The following is a 15,270-nucleotide window of genomic DNA, read 5'->3' on the forward strand; positions in this document are numbered from 1 at the left end:
ATCCTCCTTAAATTAAAGTCAACTTTATAAATCCAATATTGCTTTGTTTTATTTTATAGTTCACAACTATTGTTACCTTTCCTTTCAACTTTACCAAGTCAACTTTATAACTTCCTTTTGTCTTATTTTATAGTGCTTACAAAGTTTGACGGTAATTGAAAATTATAATATTTTCTTAATATTATTTTTCAATTTTTTATTTTAATTATAATTAGTTGGTATTAAAATAGAAAATATTAATGAAAATAATTGAGATAATAAAAAAAATTAAATTAAGATAATTAAATTAACTTTTATGTGAGAAACGAATATTAATCAATTAACGTGTGTGTTTATTATTTTTTAAATACAAGATAAATTATAGATTGTGTATTTCTATTTCTAATATATTACAAGCGGTAACTTATATTATTTCTCTTAATTATTATTATTTTTTCTTATAAAATATTATTTAAAGAAAATAAATACATATAATTTTTATTTTATAATTGTATAAATTTATCATTTCATAATTACTAAAAAATTACATTTAATATATTTGAAATAAATTTGTTTTATATTAACTTTGCATTGCATAAGGATAGAAATGTAAATAAAAACTTTATATTAATTATAATTTTTAGTATGAGACTAGTGGGCTTAAGCCCACTTACCTGCGTTTTGGAAATTGCTTCCTGCACTTCTTCAAATTTAAACCTGCACATCATTAAATATGTAAAATGTCAAAAGTAGTCTCACGAGTTTTCTTAATCAAAACCTAATCCTCTTCCTCTTTACCGGTGCGCTAGTTTTGGCAGTTCGAAACACATTTTTGGAATTTGAAATTTGGTAACACCAATGCCAATACCGGCTGGGTGTTTCATCTTACACCTCCAAGCTTCCATCCTGCACTTCCAAAAATTACCATTTTAACCTTAATTAATATTATTTTAATATTTTTTCTTTCTTGATAAAGTCATTCTGTACCTCTCTAATTTTTTCTCTTTCTTATTAAAGTCAACCTACACCCTTTTAATTTTTTTTCTCTCTTATTATAGTCATCCTACACCATTTTAATAGACTTTAAAATCCATACAATTTTTTTATAAATTTTTTAAATTTCATTTTAAATTTAATAATAGTTTAATTTAATTTAAAATTTTAAAATTATTTAATGTACGTTTATTTCTTAATAATTATTAAANTATAATTTTTATTATTATAATAGTTATGTTAAAAAAATAAAAACAAAAAAGTAACTAAAATAAAAATAGCAATAATAAATATCAAAAGAATTGTAAATAAAATTACGTACAGATTTTGAAATACATATTATAAAAAGTAAAGTAAAATTATTATTTATAATATTTTTAAACAATTCTTTTAATATTTATTATTGTTACTTTTATTTTAGTTACTTTTTTTTATTTTTTTAACATAACTATTATAATAATTAAAATCATACTTTAATAATTATTAAGATATAAATGTGTATTAAAAATATTAAAATTTTAAATTAAATTAAATTATTATTAATTTTTTATTAAATTTTAAATCTCGAAATGAAATTTAGAAAATTTATATAAAAATTGTATAGATTTTAAAATCTATTAAAATGATGTAGGATGACTTTAATAAAAGAGAAAAAAAATTAGAAGGTGTAGGTTGACTTTAATAAGAAAGAGAAAAAATTAGAGGGTGCAGAATCATTTTATGAAGAAAGAGAAAATATTAAAATAATATTAATTAAGATTAAAATGATAATTTTTGAAGATGCAGGATGAAAGCTTCGAGGTGGAAAATGAAACACCCTACCGGCTTCTGCCACTGTCTCTCTCTGGGAAGGAGACAACTTTCATATAAATCAATCAATGGTAAGAGTAGAATTCCAAAAAGTGATCGGTGGAGGTAGAAATTGATGGGGTGCGGAAAGCATTTGCCAACCTTTTTTTTTTGTTTTGGACTTCTAAAATATAAATTCTCTTTATCTGCCCACACCCACCTCTATATTTCTACTTTTTTTTCTCTATTTTTTTTAATATTCATTGCTTAGTAAGTGGAGACTTAAGGACTATTTTTATCTGAATAAATTTTAATTTATATTAAGTCTATTTTTACTTTAAAAGTCATTTTTTTCTGCTAACATTTGAGCTTTATTTTTATGTTTAAACCACTTTTTAAGATTTTAAGATTTTGGATGATATTTTTCATACATCAGGAGAGTATTGGACGACCATTTTGGTTAATTATCAGGAGTCGCTCCTTGTCCGTGTCTCTTGCACCATGCCTTTTGACCGATGATTACTCCCTTTCTTCGTCAGTGTCTGAGTGTCACAATATGTCTCTTACCTTTTAAAATACTAATTAGTATAGTGAAAGATTAGACAAGCAGTTTATTCATGAAAACGGCAATGACACATCAATAAGGCTTTGGAATGAACAAAGAAATGGTCCCTACATAATTAATAAATAGAGTTCTTAAAATTATAATTAATATTTAAATTGATTAAATAACATGGCCTCAATGTTATAAATTATCAATTAATTTAATTTTTTAAATTGTAATAATAAAAACATAAATTATACCTCAATTACAAATATTCAATTTATTATTTTTCCAAAACGTACATCTATTTTTGGCCGGTAAATCCGAAAGGTAGAAATGCAGTTTAGTATTTATAGGTGAAACCAATTTATCTTATTATTACAGCTTCAAGAACTAGATTAATTAATAATTCATAATTTTAAGAACTATTTTATCACAGTATTTATTGTATGAGTTAATTTGATTGTCAATTATAACTTCAACAATAGTTTGTTATTAAAATCAATGACAAAATTGACTTTAAATACTAAATTTCAAGGACTATTTCATTAATTTATTAATTTTAACAATTAATTTAGTGAATGGGAAGATATGCATTCCTGTATATAAGTAAACGCTGAAATGTTTGCAACTTCACAGAAAGTGTCCATTCCTTCTCTCCTAAGATATCAGTCACTATCACTCTACGCGGTTGGTTTCGGAATAATAAATATAAATAATAATAATTATTAGTATTATTTATTATTATTAGTCATACAATCGACATATTAAAACTGTAATTGAGGAAATTTATAAATGATTATAACAATTACAGTTAACCAACAAACAATTAATTATTATTACATTTTATTAAGCATATAGCCTAATATTTTCGTACCCCGTAATTCTTTCAGATTTGGTTATTTACATTTATAGCCCCACCCATTTCCAAATGATAAATTATTATCCTTCTTCTTCCATTCTCATATCATATTTTCTCACTATCTGTTTCCTTACACTGCTTATACATTTTCCAGGAAAGTTCAAGATTTCCTGGAAAAAGTTCTGATTTAATATACAGACCCAATTTTCATTTCCTCATACCAGAATACCCATTTCATATCTTCTGCAAAATCTACATATACAAATAATAAAAATAAAAAAATTCCTAATTTTTTTCCAATGGGGCAAGGGCAATCCAAAGACGAGTTGCTCTACCAGCAAGTCAGTTATGGGAACACCGAAGGAATCAAAAGCCTTCACAGAGACGGTGCAGGCCTTGAGGTATTGGAACCGTGGCAAAATTTCAGGGGAAATGTGAATTTTGTTATTATTATTGATTGTTCTAGGTTTGGATCGGTTGCATGTTTTTATTTATTTTTTATTGAGATTGGTGTGCTGATCTTTGATGCAGTGGAGGGACAAAGATGCGAAGACCCCCTTGATTGTTGCTTGTATGAATCCTCATCTTTATAATGTTGCGAAAACTTTGATAGAACTTGGAGCCAATGTCAATGCATATCGTCCTGGTATTGATCTCTTTTCAGTTTGTTGTTATTTCTGGCTTCATCAATTGTCTTGATGGAAATGGTGCTTACTGCTTTTAATTGTGAATTAAATAAATAAAATTTCCGAGAAACAAGGATGTTGTGGTAAATTGTCATTTGATAAAAATGATACTTGGTAGTAAAAGTAATATAATCATCAGAGTGTTCTGGTAATTAGGAATAGTTTAGATGTTTACATGGCCTGTAGATTCCTTAGTTGAGATGGTTGTCTTGCTTGTGTACCGTCATCCTTAATTTTTCAGAACAAGACTTGTAATTGAAATTGAACACTGAATTGATTTATGTTCGTTGTCATCTGTTGGATTTAACTTTCAACTGTTGTTTAGGTCGTCATGGTGGGACTCCGTTGCATCATGCAGCTAAAAGGGGCTTTGAAAGTATTATTAAGTTACTTCTCATGCATGGCGGTATGGTTAATAATCAGCAATGCATGATTACTTTTGTTCATTTGAATTCTAGAAACTTATCTATTTGGGCTTTACCAATCAACTTTGCAGCTAATCCTTTAATACTAAATGATGATTGTTTAACTGCTCTGGAGGTTGCCAGAGCCAAAGGACATGGTGGTGCTGTTCGTACAATTGAGGTATAAAACCTTTGTTATGTAGCATCAATTTCCTTTTCTTTATCATGACACCATGGGACCTGAGTTGTTTAAATGATGATTGTTGGCTTGCAGAGTCATCTGTGCTTGTTCTCCGGTTGGTTACGTGAGCTTCATGGACCTGAGTTTCTAGAAGTAGTGGCTCCTCAGTTGTTATCTAGAAAAGTGTGGGTTTCATGTGACATGTTGAAGGATTTAATTTGCTATTTTATGGCTAGTTGCTTTACCTTTATTTCTCAATTGATGGACATGCATTCAAGCAACCTGCAAATTAGTTTTTTTCAGTTGTTTAAAGGATGAACTTTGGTAAATTTGGTGAGTATTCTCACTATCAATTAATTTTATTTTCAGTTGGGTGGTTGTTTTACCAGTGGGCTCCCGAACTCTTACCAAACCTTACAAGTTGGAGCTTGCCATATATTCTAATTTGCAGGTATTTCATAGTTAATTATTTTTCCCTAGCATTTGAAGCACACAGAAGATAACATATTTTCCATAAAAAGAAGATATTTGAGACACCGAATCATTTTACATTGAAATGCATCTACTAACAATATATGTTTGCCCTTTACATAAGACTTAGAGTTTATGCTTTACAGCTTTTATCATTTTGAAAATTCTTTACTGCTTTTATTATTTTCATATCATTATACGAATTTTCATTTCTTCACTAATACATAACCTAAATACGCAGGACGCACAACCACGTACAGTTATTGCACTGTGGAAGGCCAATTTACATCCAAAGATACACCAGTCTGATCCGTCAGTTACAATTGTTGATCAAACTACTAGTATTCCCTCATACTATGCTATTTTTCCTTTCCTGTAGGGTTGTCAAACTCAAGATTTGGGTTAACTCATGGAGAATAGTAAACTTGAATCTAAACTTGGATAAGTTTACATGCTTTAAAAATTATCTAGAAAAGATATAGTGGTACACTACTCAAATATAATTAAATGGAAATACATAATTAATATTGAATATTCTACATAATGGAGAAAACAAAAGTAATGAAAAGAAGAACTTATCTCAATTCTGGAACCAACTGTCATATTATGTTGGTCCATTACTTTGTCAAAAAAACAGAAAACATAAAATTATCCTCATAAAATAAAATTAGAGCAAAAGGAAAATAATGGAGATAAAAAAATATAAAATTAGCTTTATAGAGTCAATGCATCCCAGAGAATGGAGGCAGCTCAACTGAAGTACAGAAGCTATGTGTTTTGACTTTACTTGAATTGAATGAGTTTATGAGAAAAAGTGGTTTATTCTGGAGTTAACTGATTTTTGACAAAGATTCCTTGAATTTAGTGAGTTTGAGAAAAAAAAAAAAAACTTAGTTTGCAAAAGATTTAATTTTGTTTTTGTTCAGAGATCTTGAACTCCTTTGAGAATAAAGACTGAGACTTAACTAGAGAGTGTGACAACCATGGTTTTTTATACAAGAAATGGTTTCTTCTTACTGGCTTTGACATTGTCTATTTTATCTGCTTCTGTCCAGAAACACGTGTTAGACTTGGGCCTGCAAGTGAGAATGACAAGCAACAACTTGCATTTTTTTCTAATGCTTGCAAAGGAATTCCTCAGGTATGTCACACGTTATGTTCACTGATTCTATTATGATTGCTAGCATTTTGTGGTGCTTAGATAGTAAATTTAAATCACTATTTTCTGAATTCTGAGTTTTTCTTTGGAATGTAGTGCGTGATGGTTGTCTATTACTCAAATGTTAATCCCTAAGGAAAAGTTTTGATTCTTTTTCCCTGAAGAAGAAAGTCATTGAGATAACTTAAATGTCAATTACGTGTTTCTGAAATTTTTGGTTTAAGTATAACTTTTAATCTGTCAAATAGCTTAATTTCTCCCTATGATTGTTAAAGAGACAATGTAAATTGCATTTTCTCTCAAAATAGTTTGTTTTGTCATTGCTAATAATTATTTAAATTAGAGGGTAATTGGATGAATTTTGTTCGACGACAACCATGATAAAGTTTTATCCTACCTGGTGACGTTGACTGCATAAATCACACAAACTCGTTAGACTTGTTTAAATGATTAAATCTTCTATGTAGTCACCATGAGATCCCTTTTAGCAGCTTAAGTAATGTCTTTCTTGGGTTCCTCTCCTCTTTAATATGACTAACAACCATGGATATACTAAAAGATTCACACCCATGGATTGAAACCCAGCATTTGATCTCTATAAATGTGATACTAAAAGATGGATACTTTTTTCATTGAAACCACAACGTTATTTTATTTCTGACATTTACCAAATATTAATACTATAATGTAAATAAGTGTGGAAGATTGATCTATTTCGTTATTTTCCAGAGAACCAAAACATTGTGCATGGTGCAAACATTCTTTGCTTTCGTTTATTCAGAATGGTTAAAATATTCCGATTCCCTGTAAACATTCCCTTATCATATAAATTCGAATCTTCGTAGCATATATTATTGCGGCAATTTTCATTTTTTATTTCCTTTTTATCTATTGACAGACGTTTTTCTTGTGGACCAATTTCTATTTGTTCTTTTTTATCTTTACAAGAAATTTTGATTTTTCTCTCACCTTAGTTTATTTGTAACTCCAAAAAGGTTCACGAAAGTTTGCAGATAAGTTTTGAATTTTGATACATGACTTCCTTGCTCATTGAGTGATGCATTATTCTTCCGATCTTCCAGGCAAGTCCGGCATTCTTGCAAAACAATGCGCCTACAGGTCCACCCACAGCGCCACCAGCTGTAGAAGACACAGAGTTGGCTATGGCCATCAATGCATCCCTTCAGTCTGCCATGCAGGAGAGGCCATCTTTTCCTGATACACAACCAAACTCTGATGCAAGCTCTTCAAGCACTGCAGTGAATACAGGCAATCATGGTTTTCTTGGCACACCAAATTCAAATACAAGTGAAAGTGAGCCGGTGCAAGAAACTAAAACTGGTGGCAATGGTGATCACCACCAAAGCCATGTCAATGCTAGTGAATTGGAATTCAATCCATCGGCTCCACCAATCGTGGGTGATATTCCAACTGATGGTCCCATTCAGTATCCATCAATTGATTTAAGCCCTGTTGATATGGCATCTTCAGATGTTGATAAGCTTCCTAATGGAGAAGGAAAAACTGCAAGTGGAAGTGGCTCATCATGTGTGATATGTTTAGATGCTCCAGCAGAAGGGGCGTGCATTCCCTGTGGTCATGTTGCTGGATGCATGTCTTGCTTGAACGAGGTGAAATCAAAGAAATGGGGTTGCCCTGTATGTCGAGCTAAGATAGACCAGATCATAAAGCTATATCATGTTTGAGATTTGAAACGGTGTGGAAAAGTTAGCCATGTTTGTGCATGTTCTCTACATATTTGTTTAAAAGTTGAAATTTTCTGATAGAAATAAAAAACAGAAAAAATGTCTATACTAGAAGAGTCCAAGTCCAGCATGGGGGCTTTGTGAATATGTTAAATTTATATGCTTTAGTTCCATGTACTTGGGGATTCAAATTAGCAGTTCTGGAAGGTCAACTATGGAGTGAAACTAGTGTTGTTGCTGGTCTCAATTGTCCCGTTGTGATTCTGCATCTAAGAGACCATGAGTGAAATACATTGGTCCCAGGATTCCTGGGATTTGTTTCAAATCTATGCATTTTATGTCCCAATGTTTAAGTTTTCTAGTTCTTTCCTTTACTAAATATATATATATATATATATATATATATATATATATATATATATATATATATATATATATATATATATGGGGTTTGTTAACACGCGTAAGTCTGTTTTTCAGTTGGTACGTTTTAACAATATGTACCGGATTATAGTAGACAAAAATACCCTCATTTATCATGGATTCTAAGTTTTAAGATCAAGGATATTTAAATAATTTTCATTCTCAAAACTAAAAAAAAAAAAAACCCCAAACCCTTACTCACCTCCCTCATTCCTCTCAACACTTTCTCTTTCATCTCTCTCACTCCAACATTTTGTCTGTCATCCCTATTGTTGTTCCAATTGAAAAAAAAGAAAATCAAAAACCCTTGCCTAACCCTAATCCACCTTCCTCACTTATCCAATTTGTTTCTCTCTCGTCTCCATACTCTCCCTCAGTCACACACAACAACCCGTGACATCGTAATTTGTTGCTCTTGCTCTGTTAGTTCATTTGGAGGATGTGTTATATATTTTTCCTTCTTATTATTATTAAATTTCATTTTTAAATTAAATCATGTAAATAAAACTTTCATAAATCAATTAAATTTTCATACATTATTTACACATCTACACATTTCATTATATTTTTAAAGAACAAGATAATTCCCTCTATTGTCCTTTTTCCTTTACACAAAGTGTTTCTTTTTCCTTTCTCTATTGGTATGCTATACATGATGTAAGATTACAACCTATAATTGAAAGAATTGTACTCCTAGGTAGCTCTTCTATACCTATTTCTTTAATTTCCTTATGTCCCTTTTTTATCACTGAATCAACTTCTACAGACGTTTAGAATATGAAAATGTCTCTTATGACAAAGGGTTTCTGATTTTTTTTTCAATTGGGACAACATTATGGATGACAGAGAAAATGTTGGAGTGAGAGAGATGACAAAGAAAATGTTGGAGTGAGAGAGATGANAAAATGTTGGAGTGAGAGAGATGACAAAGAAAATGTTGGAGTGAGAGAGATGAAAGAGAAAGGGTTGAGAGGAATGAGGGAGGTGAGTAAGGGTTTGGGGGTTTCTTTCTTTTTTAGTTTTGAGAATGAAAATTATTTAAATATCCTTGACCTTAAAACTTAGAATCCTTGATAATTGAGAATATTTTTGTCTATTATAATCCGGTACACATGGTTAAAACGTACCAACTGAAAAACAGGCGTACGCGTGTTAACAAACCCCTGTATATAATGGCAAAACCTTTATAAGACGTGTTAAAAAGTTTGTGCGAAGATTAAAAAGAAGGTTAAATTTGTAAAAGTATATTTTGATCCGCTCAAATCCTCACATATATATGGGAGGATGTAAATCTTCTCCATCAACAAATTTGGACTTCCAAAAGAAAGTACGTTTGTCCTCTTCCATTTTTATAAACAGGAAATCCTCCGATACAAATACAGCCTTAAAAGGTATTTTTAATTCCTACTAGTATAAAATTTTGTGATCATGGCAATTACCTTAATACCACGAATAGAATTAGTACAAGTACATTAGCTATTCAACTACGACAATGAAAAATATTTAATTATTCTATAACAAATAGAATCTCCCATCATTACGTTCTTCAAATCTCTTAATTAATCGCGTCATAAAATGTCTAAACAAAATTGGAAGACGACAAATTGATATCTTGATAATCATAACACCTATTTAGCAAATTTTTTACATGAGTGATGGGTCCTCAGAATCCATCTTTAACAATTTGGCAGAAGAATAATTAGTAGCTATACGATCTTTTTAAGTTATAGAGCTATCAAGCTGGACTAAAGTACTTAAATTAGTTTAGCTTATAAGTCGGATTAAGATAAAAGATAATTATTAAAGCTAGTACAACATGAGAATTAATATAAAAAAAAAGAGATTAATTATTTGGACGATCTCCACTTTAGTGAGAATAGTTTGGTTCCCGTTTTTAATTTTATGTTAATTTTATTTCCAAATTCGTTAATATTTATCAATTAAATCATTTATGTTAGTTTTTCAAAAATAACATTAAGAGTGTTGTTTATTTTGTTTGTGGAGGACACAGAACCACAATGTCTCATCTCCTAATGGTTGGTCTAGGGACTTGGATGGAATACTATTTTTTTATTACAAAAAACATTATAATCGAACTTAGATTTCAGTAAATGAACTGCGTATGGACTGCATAAATGTTATCTTGTATGATGCTTTTTTGACAAATAATAGTTATAATATATCAAAACAGCGATTTTATCTAAATCTTTAAAAATATTTAGAATAATTATGTAGAAATATTATTTTAAATAAAAAATAACTCTTAAATTAATCCATATTCTATATATAAGATTGAACAATAATGTCTTCATTGACCTATTATGATATTAAAAACTTAAAAAATATTTGATAAAACTAAATTGAACAGCAAAATTATTTATATATATTGAATTAGAATTTAAGCAAACTAAAATCAACTAAATTAAATTAATAAAAAAATATTTTTAATTTGATTAAACCATTTAAGTTGTTTGAAATATTATTAGTTGTTATTTTTATCTTAAAACTTATTTTACAATTCTATAAATTATAATTGAATTCAGTTTGAGAAATGCTATTTAAAGAATAATTCAGCTTTTCAAAATAAACTAAAACAAAAACTTAATTTATTTTTCTATTAAATGTTTTTAATTAATTTAATCTTAATTCGGTTGAATTACTTTTAATAATGCAATCTACATAAACTTAAACCAATTATGAAAGCAAAATGATACTGATTAATTTCAGTCTTAAAACATTATGGAAGTAGATTTGAGTTAAATCTTGTTGGCATATCAAATATCAAGACAACCTATGTGTCACCTCAGTTTGTTTCTTCTACATACATTAAACATGATTTGATTTGTCTTCAAAAAACTTCACACTTTCTCAAATGCCTACTATCAATTCTTTTATCTCTCTACGTATGAGGATGTAATTTGAGCTCAAACTTTCACCTTTAAAAGCAAAATTAATTTGCAAATTTGTGATTATCCTGCCAACAATATTTGCTTCCTATAATTGGAATTCACCATCATACAACTCAATTCCGCAAAATATGCATGCTTATATTACAAAAAAGTTTATAATAAAATTAATATATAAACCTTTTATTCCATATGTAAAATCATTGAAATTATTTCTCAATATAAAATCAATTAAATATATGGACACATTGAACTTAATTTTATATGGGTTCAATGTATACAGAATCAAAGACGCACTAACTAGGAATTTTGAACGAGAAATTGTATTTTTTTTTATATTATATATTTAAAGTTTTGTAAAGTTTATTAGATAGATGAACATACAGTGAAGCGTATCTTAACTGCTATTTTATGATATTTTAAGGGGATTTGATTCCTCATGGCAGCAGATAATACTTTCCTTAAAGAAATCAAATACGTGTTTAGCCAAAAAAACCTCCTTTCCCTAATAATGATCTAAACGATATGACAAACAAAAACAGCATTGTTAAAGAAATTATGAGAGACATAGATTTAATAGATATAGCATATTCCACACTTTTGTTTTTGTCAACACCCAAATGAATGTTTATTGTTTTAAATAAGATCACCAATTTTTAAGACACTTTAAATCCTTGCCATTCCATCTCTAACAACGTTTTCGTCACAAAAATCGATTGTCATGCTTAATCTTTCTTTAACCTTTAATGAGACTTAATATTCTTCTATGAATGTACATTTCATACAATTGTTAACATGGTCAAAAAAAACCTTTAAATCATCCTACTAATCATTATATTATATCATCAACTATTATATTATTATTAAAGGAAAAAAAAATCCTTACATAACAACGATGAGATATGAAATATAATAAAATTATTTTTTTTTGTAAGAATGGTATTTTCACATCCAAAATTTTTTTACACCAAATTTATTGTTACTTTTCACTATTTTTCATATTTTCCACCTTTATAAAAAAATATACAAATGTACTTTTTATTTTATTATTTTATCAAACAGTTGTGAAAAATGATACAAAGAACCTTTTCTTTTCTAGTATGGTTAAGTTTACTTTTTTTTGTAGTACCAGAGTATGCATTCTTTTCATTATTATTGTACATGAAAAAAATTCTTTCCGCAATAATATAACCCATGAATTTTTAATGAAAATAAGTTAAAATCTATCTCAGATTATTTTATTTTATTTTTCGATATATATTTTAATCTACTTAATGTTACTTTTCATTTTTCTTTTAATTCTCCCACTTGTCTAATAGTCAATAAACTGATCATCTCACGCCTCAGATGATTAATATCTTTCATAAATTCCAAATTCTCTTATACTTTTTACATCTATTTTTCTTTTACTTGAAATCCATTTTATCATAAATTTAAATCTTTTAAACAATATATCAAATGTAATTAATATTATATAAATTAAAATAAAATACATAAAAAATATATTAAAATCAACCATATAAATATATAAAATTATAACAACAGTTAAATTTTAATTTAATAAAATAAAATAACATTTGTAATATATAATTTCTAAATAATAAAAAAATGTTTTATTGGAGAAACTCTTGATATATGATTTCTTCTTTGTGTTTGATTATTGTGAAAAAGTTGAAAATTTGAAGGTTTGAAATGAAGTAAAATGAATTATTTTTGGGTTAGTGGTTGTAATCTTAATTTAGCAATAGTAGGGGATTTAATTGAAGTGATTTAGAGTGAATGATTTAGATCATTGAAATCATTATAATGTGCACACAGATATCTAGGGCTTAGGGATTAGCACTTGTTGAAAAGTAACAATCTAATGATGGTAAGTTTACAAGCCCTACTAGTGTCTACTTGTATGCAACTATGGTTGATGATCCCATATTTTCCCAAACTAAAGTTAGTCGTATCAGACATAAAAGGGCAAACAGGTAATTTCGAAAGGTATTGTCAATCAACGCGAGAGAGATAATAGAACCACCCAAACCATTATATTTAATTTTAATTTTACCTGTCTGCGTCAACAATCTCTCACTGTCTTTTTCAACCTATTTCTATTTCCACAAAAGCCCTAAAGGCCAAAACACTTCTTCTCTCCTCTCTCACCATCACATTCTCTCTTTGCTTCGGACACTGCCATAGGTCAAACCACCTCATCTACCTGCATACCCTTTCTTCCTTCCTTCTCAAAAAATTCCTAAAAATGGTTTCAGAAAAACAGGGTTAGCAAAAAGCACCTAGCATCACCACGCTTTCAAGTATTCTAGGAGTTATCAAAAAATATAAGGGGTTGAAGTTAGCCTAGCTACTAGGAAAAATAGGTTTCTCCTTCTTCTCTCTCTAAACTGTTCTTTTACCCTCCTTCCTGTGAAGTTATCTCCATTCTCCATCAATTCATCCTTCTCTCTCTCTCTCTCTCTCTCTCTCTCTTTCTCCCTCTTTCTCACTTCTCAGCACACCGAAATCTGATCATCATCAAAGCCATTTTTCTTTTCTCATGCCTTATATTCTTGAGAGATCTTCTTCCTTCCCCTCCTTACACCCCTCAATCTCCACAACTGTTCAACATCCTCCTTATCGATCCAACACGCAAACTCACTGAACAACAAACATCAACAAACCCTTCCCAAACAGTAAAAAAGAACATCGCAGATCCAAATATCCGATAACACCTTCCCTTACAGATCATGAATTCCTTTCAAGAATTTGACTCTTCGTCAAACTCTGAAACCAAAGCCATCGACCTCTCAGCAGGTAACACCTCCAATTTCACATCACCACCACCACCTTCATCTTCCTCATCACCACCTTCGTCCTCCCCCACTACTCTGAGCCGCTACGAGAACCAAAAGCGACGCGACTGGAACACGTTCGGGCAGTACCTTCGGAACCACAGACCCCCACTTTCACTCTCACGCTGCAGTGGCGCACACGTGCTGGAATTCCTGAGGTACCTCGACCAGTTCGGAAAAACAAAGGTTCACACCCACCTTTGTCCCTTCTTCGGGCACCCCAACCCTCCTGCACCTTGTCCTTGCCCTCTACGCCAAGCATGGGGCAGCCTTGATGCTCTTATAGGTCGTCTCAGAGCTGCTTTCGAAGAAAATGGAGGAAAACCTGAAACTAACCCTTTTGGTGCTCGCGCCGTGAGACTTTACCTTCGTGAAGTGCGTGATTCACAAGCCAAGGCTAGGGGAATTAGCTACGAGAAAAAGAAACGCAAGCGTCCTCAACATCCTCCTCCATTGCCCCCTCCAAATAATGCAAGTTAGTAAGGCCACATGACTAACCTCATAATTCCATGTACCTTAGTAAATTCAAGGGTTTTGGTACAGTTATTAAGACACGCTCTACCTTTTTTCCTATGCAACCAAACTCATTAAACTATCAGTCAAACAATAACTGTATCACGACTCTTAGGTTTCTATAACTAGCTGTAAACTAACCTGCACGTGTCATGTGACTAATCACCTCTTTATTTGGACTTACTTTCACATTGTGCTATTGGTAGTGTAGAGATTAGCATGACATATATGTGGTTCAATTATGTTTCTTTGTTTTTTTTTTCGTGGTTTTTTTACTTGCGTGTTTGCTTGTTATGCAGAAATTGTGATTTGACAATGGGCTGGGGCACTGCAAAATGGGGACACCCTTTGCAATTGCATTAGAAAATATATTGTGTAAACCTAAACAGCAGTACTCTTGGTAGATGCAGCAGTAACTTAAGCAGTGGCAGTAAAAAACAGTGGAGGGCTGTGCGTGCGTGTGTGTGTCACAGACCAATATTGCAACATCGTCCAATTTGTATCAATAAAATAAAAATGTGTATGTACTCTTGAAGATGTTATGACGAAAATAATGGATCTCAAGATCGTCTTAGTTTCCATATATGTATATTTTCATTCCTTGGATGCGGTGAAGTGCAGTTTCTTTTCCTTTAATTACTTCCTTGCGTGTTAAAATATCTCTCTCATCTTAATACATACCATTTACTTAATATATGTTCATTTATACTTAAGCCGAGAGTCAGGTGATTTTGGTGGTCGTTTCTGTTCTGTTAGTTCAGTGATTTTGTGTAGTTTCATGTGTAATTTCATTTATAAATATGCAGTTGAACACCGA

The 15,270-nt window shown here is 30.4% G+C and overlaps 2 protein-coding genes across 4 annotated transcripts; both read left to right on the forward strand.

Annotated features, from left to right (window-relative positions):
* The first annotated feature begins 3,257 nt into the window (after positions 1–3,257).
* Positions 3,258–8,101, forward strand: LOC106771861 (putative E3 ubiquitin-protein ligase XBAT34). The gene is made up of 9 exons (XM_014657863.2): positions 3,258–3,568; positions 3,699–3,813; positions 4,179–4,259; positions 4,350–4,438; positions 4,532–4,623; positions 4,808–4,889; positions 5,151–5,250; positions 5,965–6,050; positions 7,151–8,101. The coding sequence occupies exons 1-9, from the start codon at positions 3,467–3,469 to the stop codon at positions 7,772–7,774; spliced, it is 1,371 nt and encodes a 456-aa protein (XP_014513349.1). The 5' UTR covers positions 3,258–3,466; the 3' UTR covers positions 7,775–8,101.
* A 4,887-nt stretch (positions 8,102–12,988) lies between these two features.
* Positions 12,989–15,059, forward strand: LOC106771862 (protein LIGHT-DEPENDENT SHORT HYPOCOTYLS 4). 3 transcript variants are annotated; one of them, XM_022785285.1, is made up of 2 exons: positions 12,989–14,411; positions 14,753–15,059. In XM_022785285.1, the coding sequence occupies exons 1-2, from the start codon at positions 13,836–13,838 to the stop codon at positions 14,759–14,761; spliced, it is 585 nt and encodes a 194-aa protein (XP_022641006.1). In that variant the 5' UTR covers positions 12,989–13,835; the 3' UTR covers positions 14,762–15,059. The 3 variants fall into 3 exon arrangements, with proteins under 3 accessions (XP_022641006.1, XP_014513351.1, XP_014513350.1); XM_014657865.2 differs by having other exon boundaries at positions 12,991–14,419; XM_014657864.2 differs by having other exon boundaries at positions 12,993–14,415.
* The last annotated feature ends 211 nt before the right edge of the window (positions 15,060–15,270 follow it).

Source organism: Vigna radiata, chromosome 8, assembly GCF_000741045.1.
Source record: "Vigna radiata var. radiata cultivar VC1973A chromosome 8, Vradiata_ver6, whole genome shotgun sequence".
Taxonomy (NCBI): Eukaryota; Viridiplantae; Streptophyta; class Magnoliopsida; order Fabales; family Fabaceae; genus Vigna; species Vigna radiata.

Bases quoted from the DNA above. Each gene is read 5' to 3' on its own strand.
- LOC106771862 (XM_014657864.2), top strand. From the start codon at position 13,836: ATGAATTCCTTTCAAGAATTTGACTCTTCGTCAAACTCTGAAACCAAA.
- LOC106771861 (XM_014657863.2), top strand. From the start codon at position 3,467: ATGGGGCAAGGGCAATCCAAAGACGAGTTGCTCTACCAGCAAGTCAGT. The intron at 3,814-4,178 runs GTATTGATCTCT...ACTGTTGTTTAG, and splicing joins TGTCAATGCATATCGTCCTG to GTCGTCATGGTGGGACTCCG. The intron at 4,439-4,531 runs GTATAAAACCTT...GTTGGCTTGCAG, and splicing joins GTGCTGTTCGTACAATTGAG to AGTCATCTGTGCTTGTTCTC.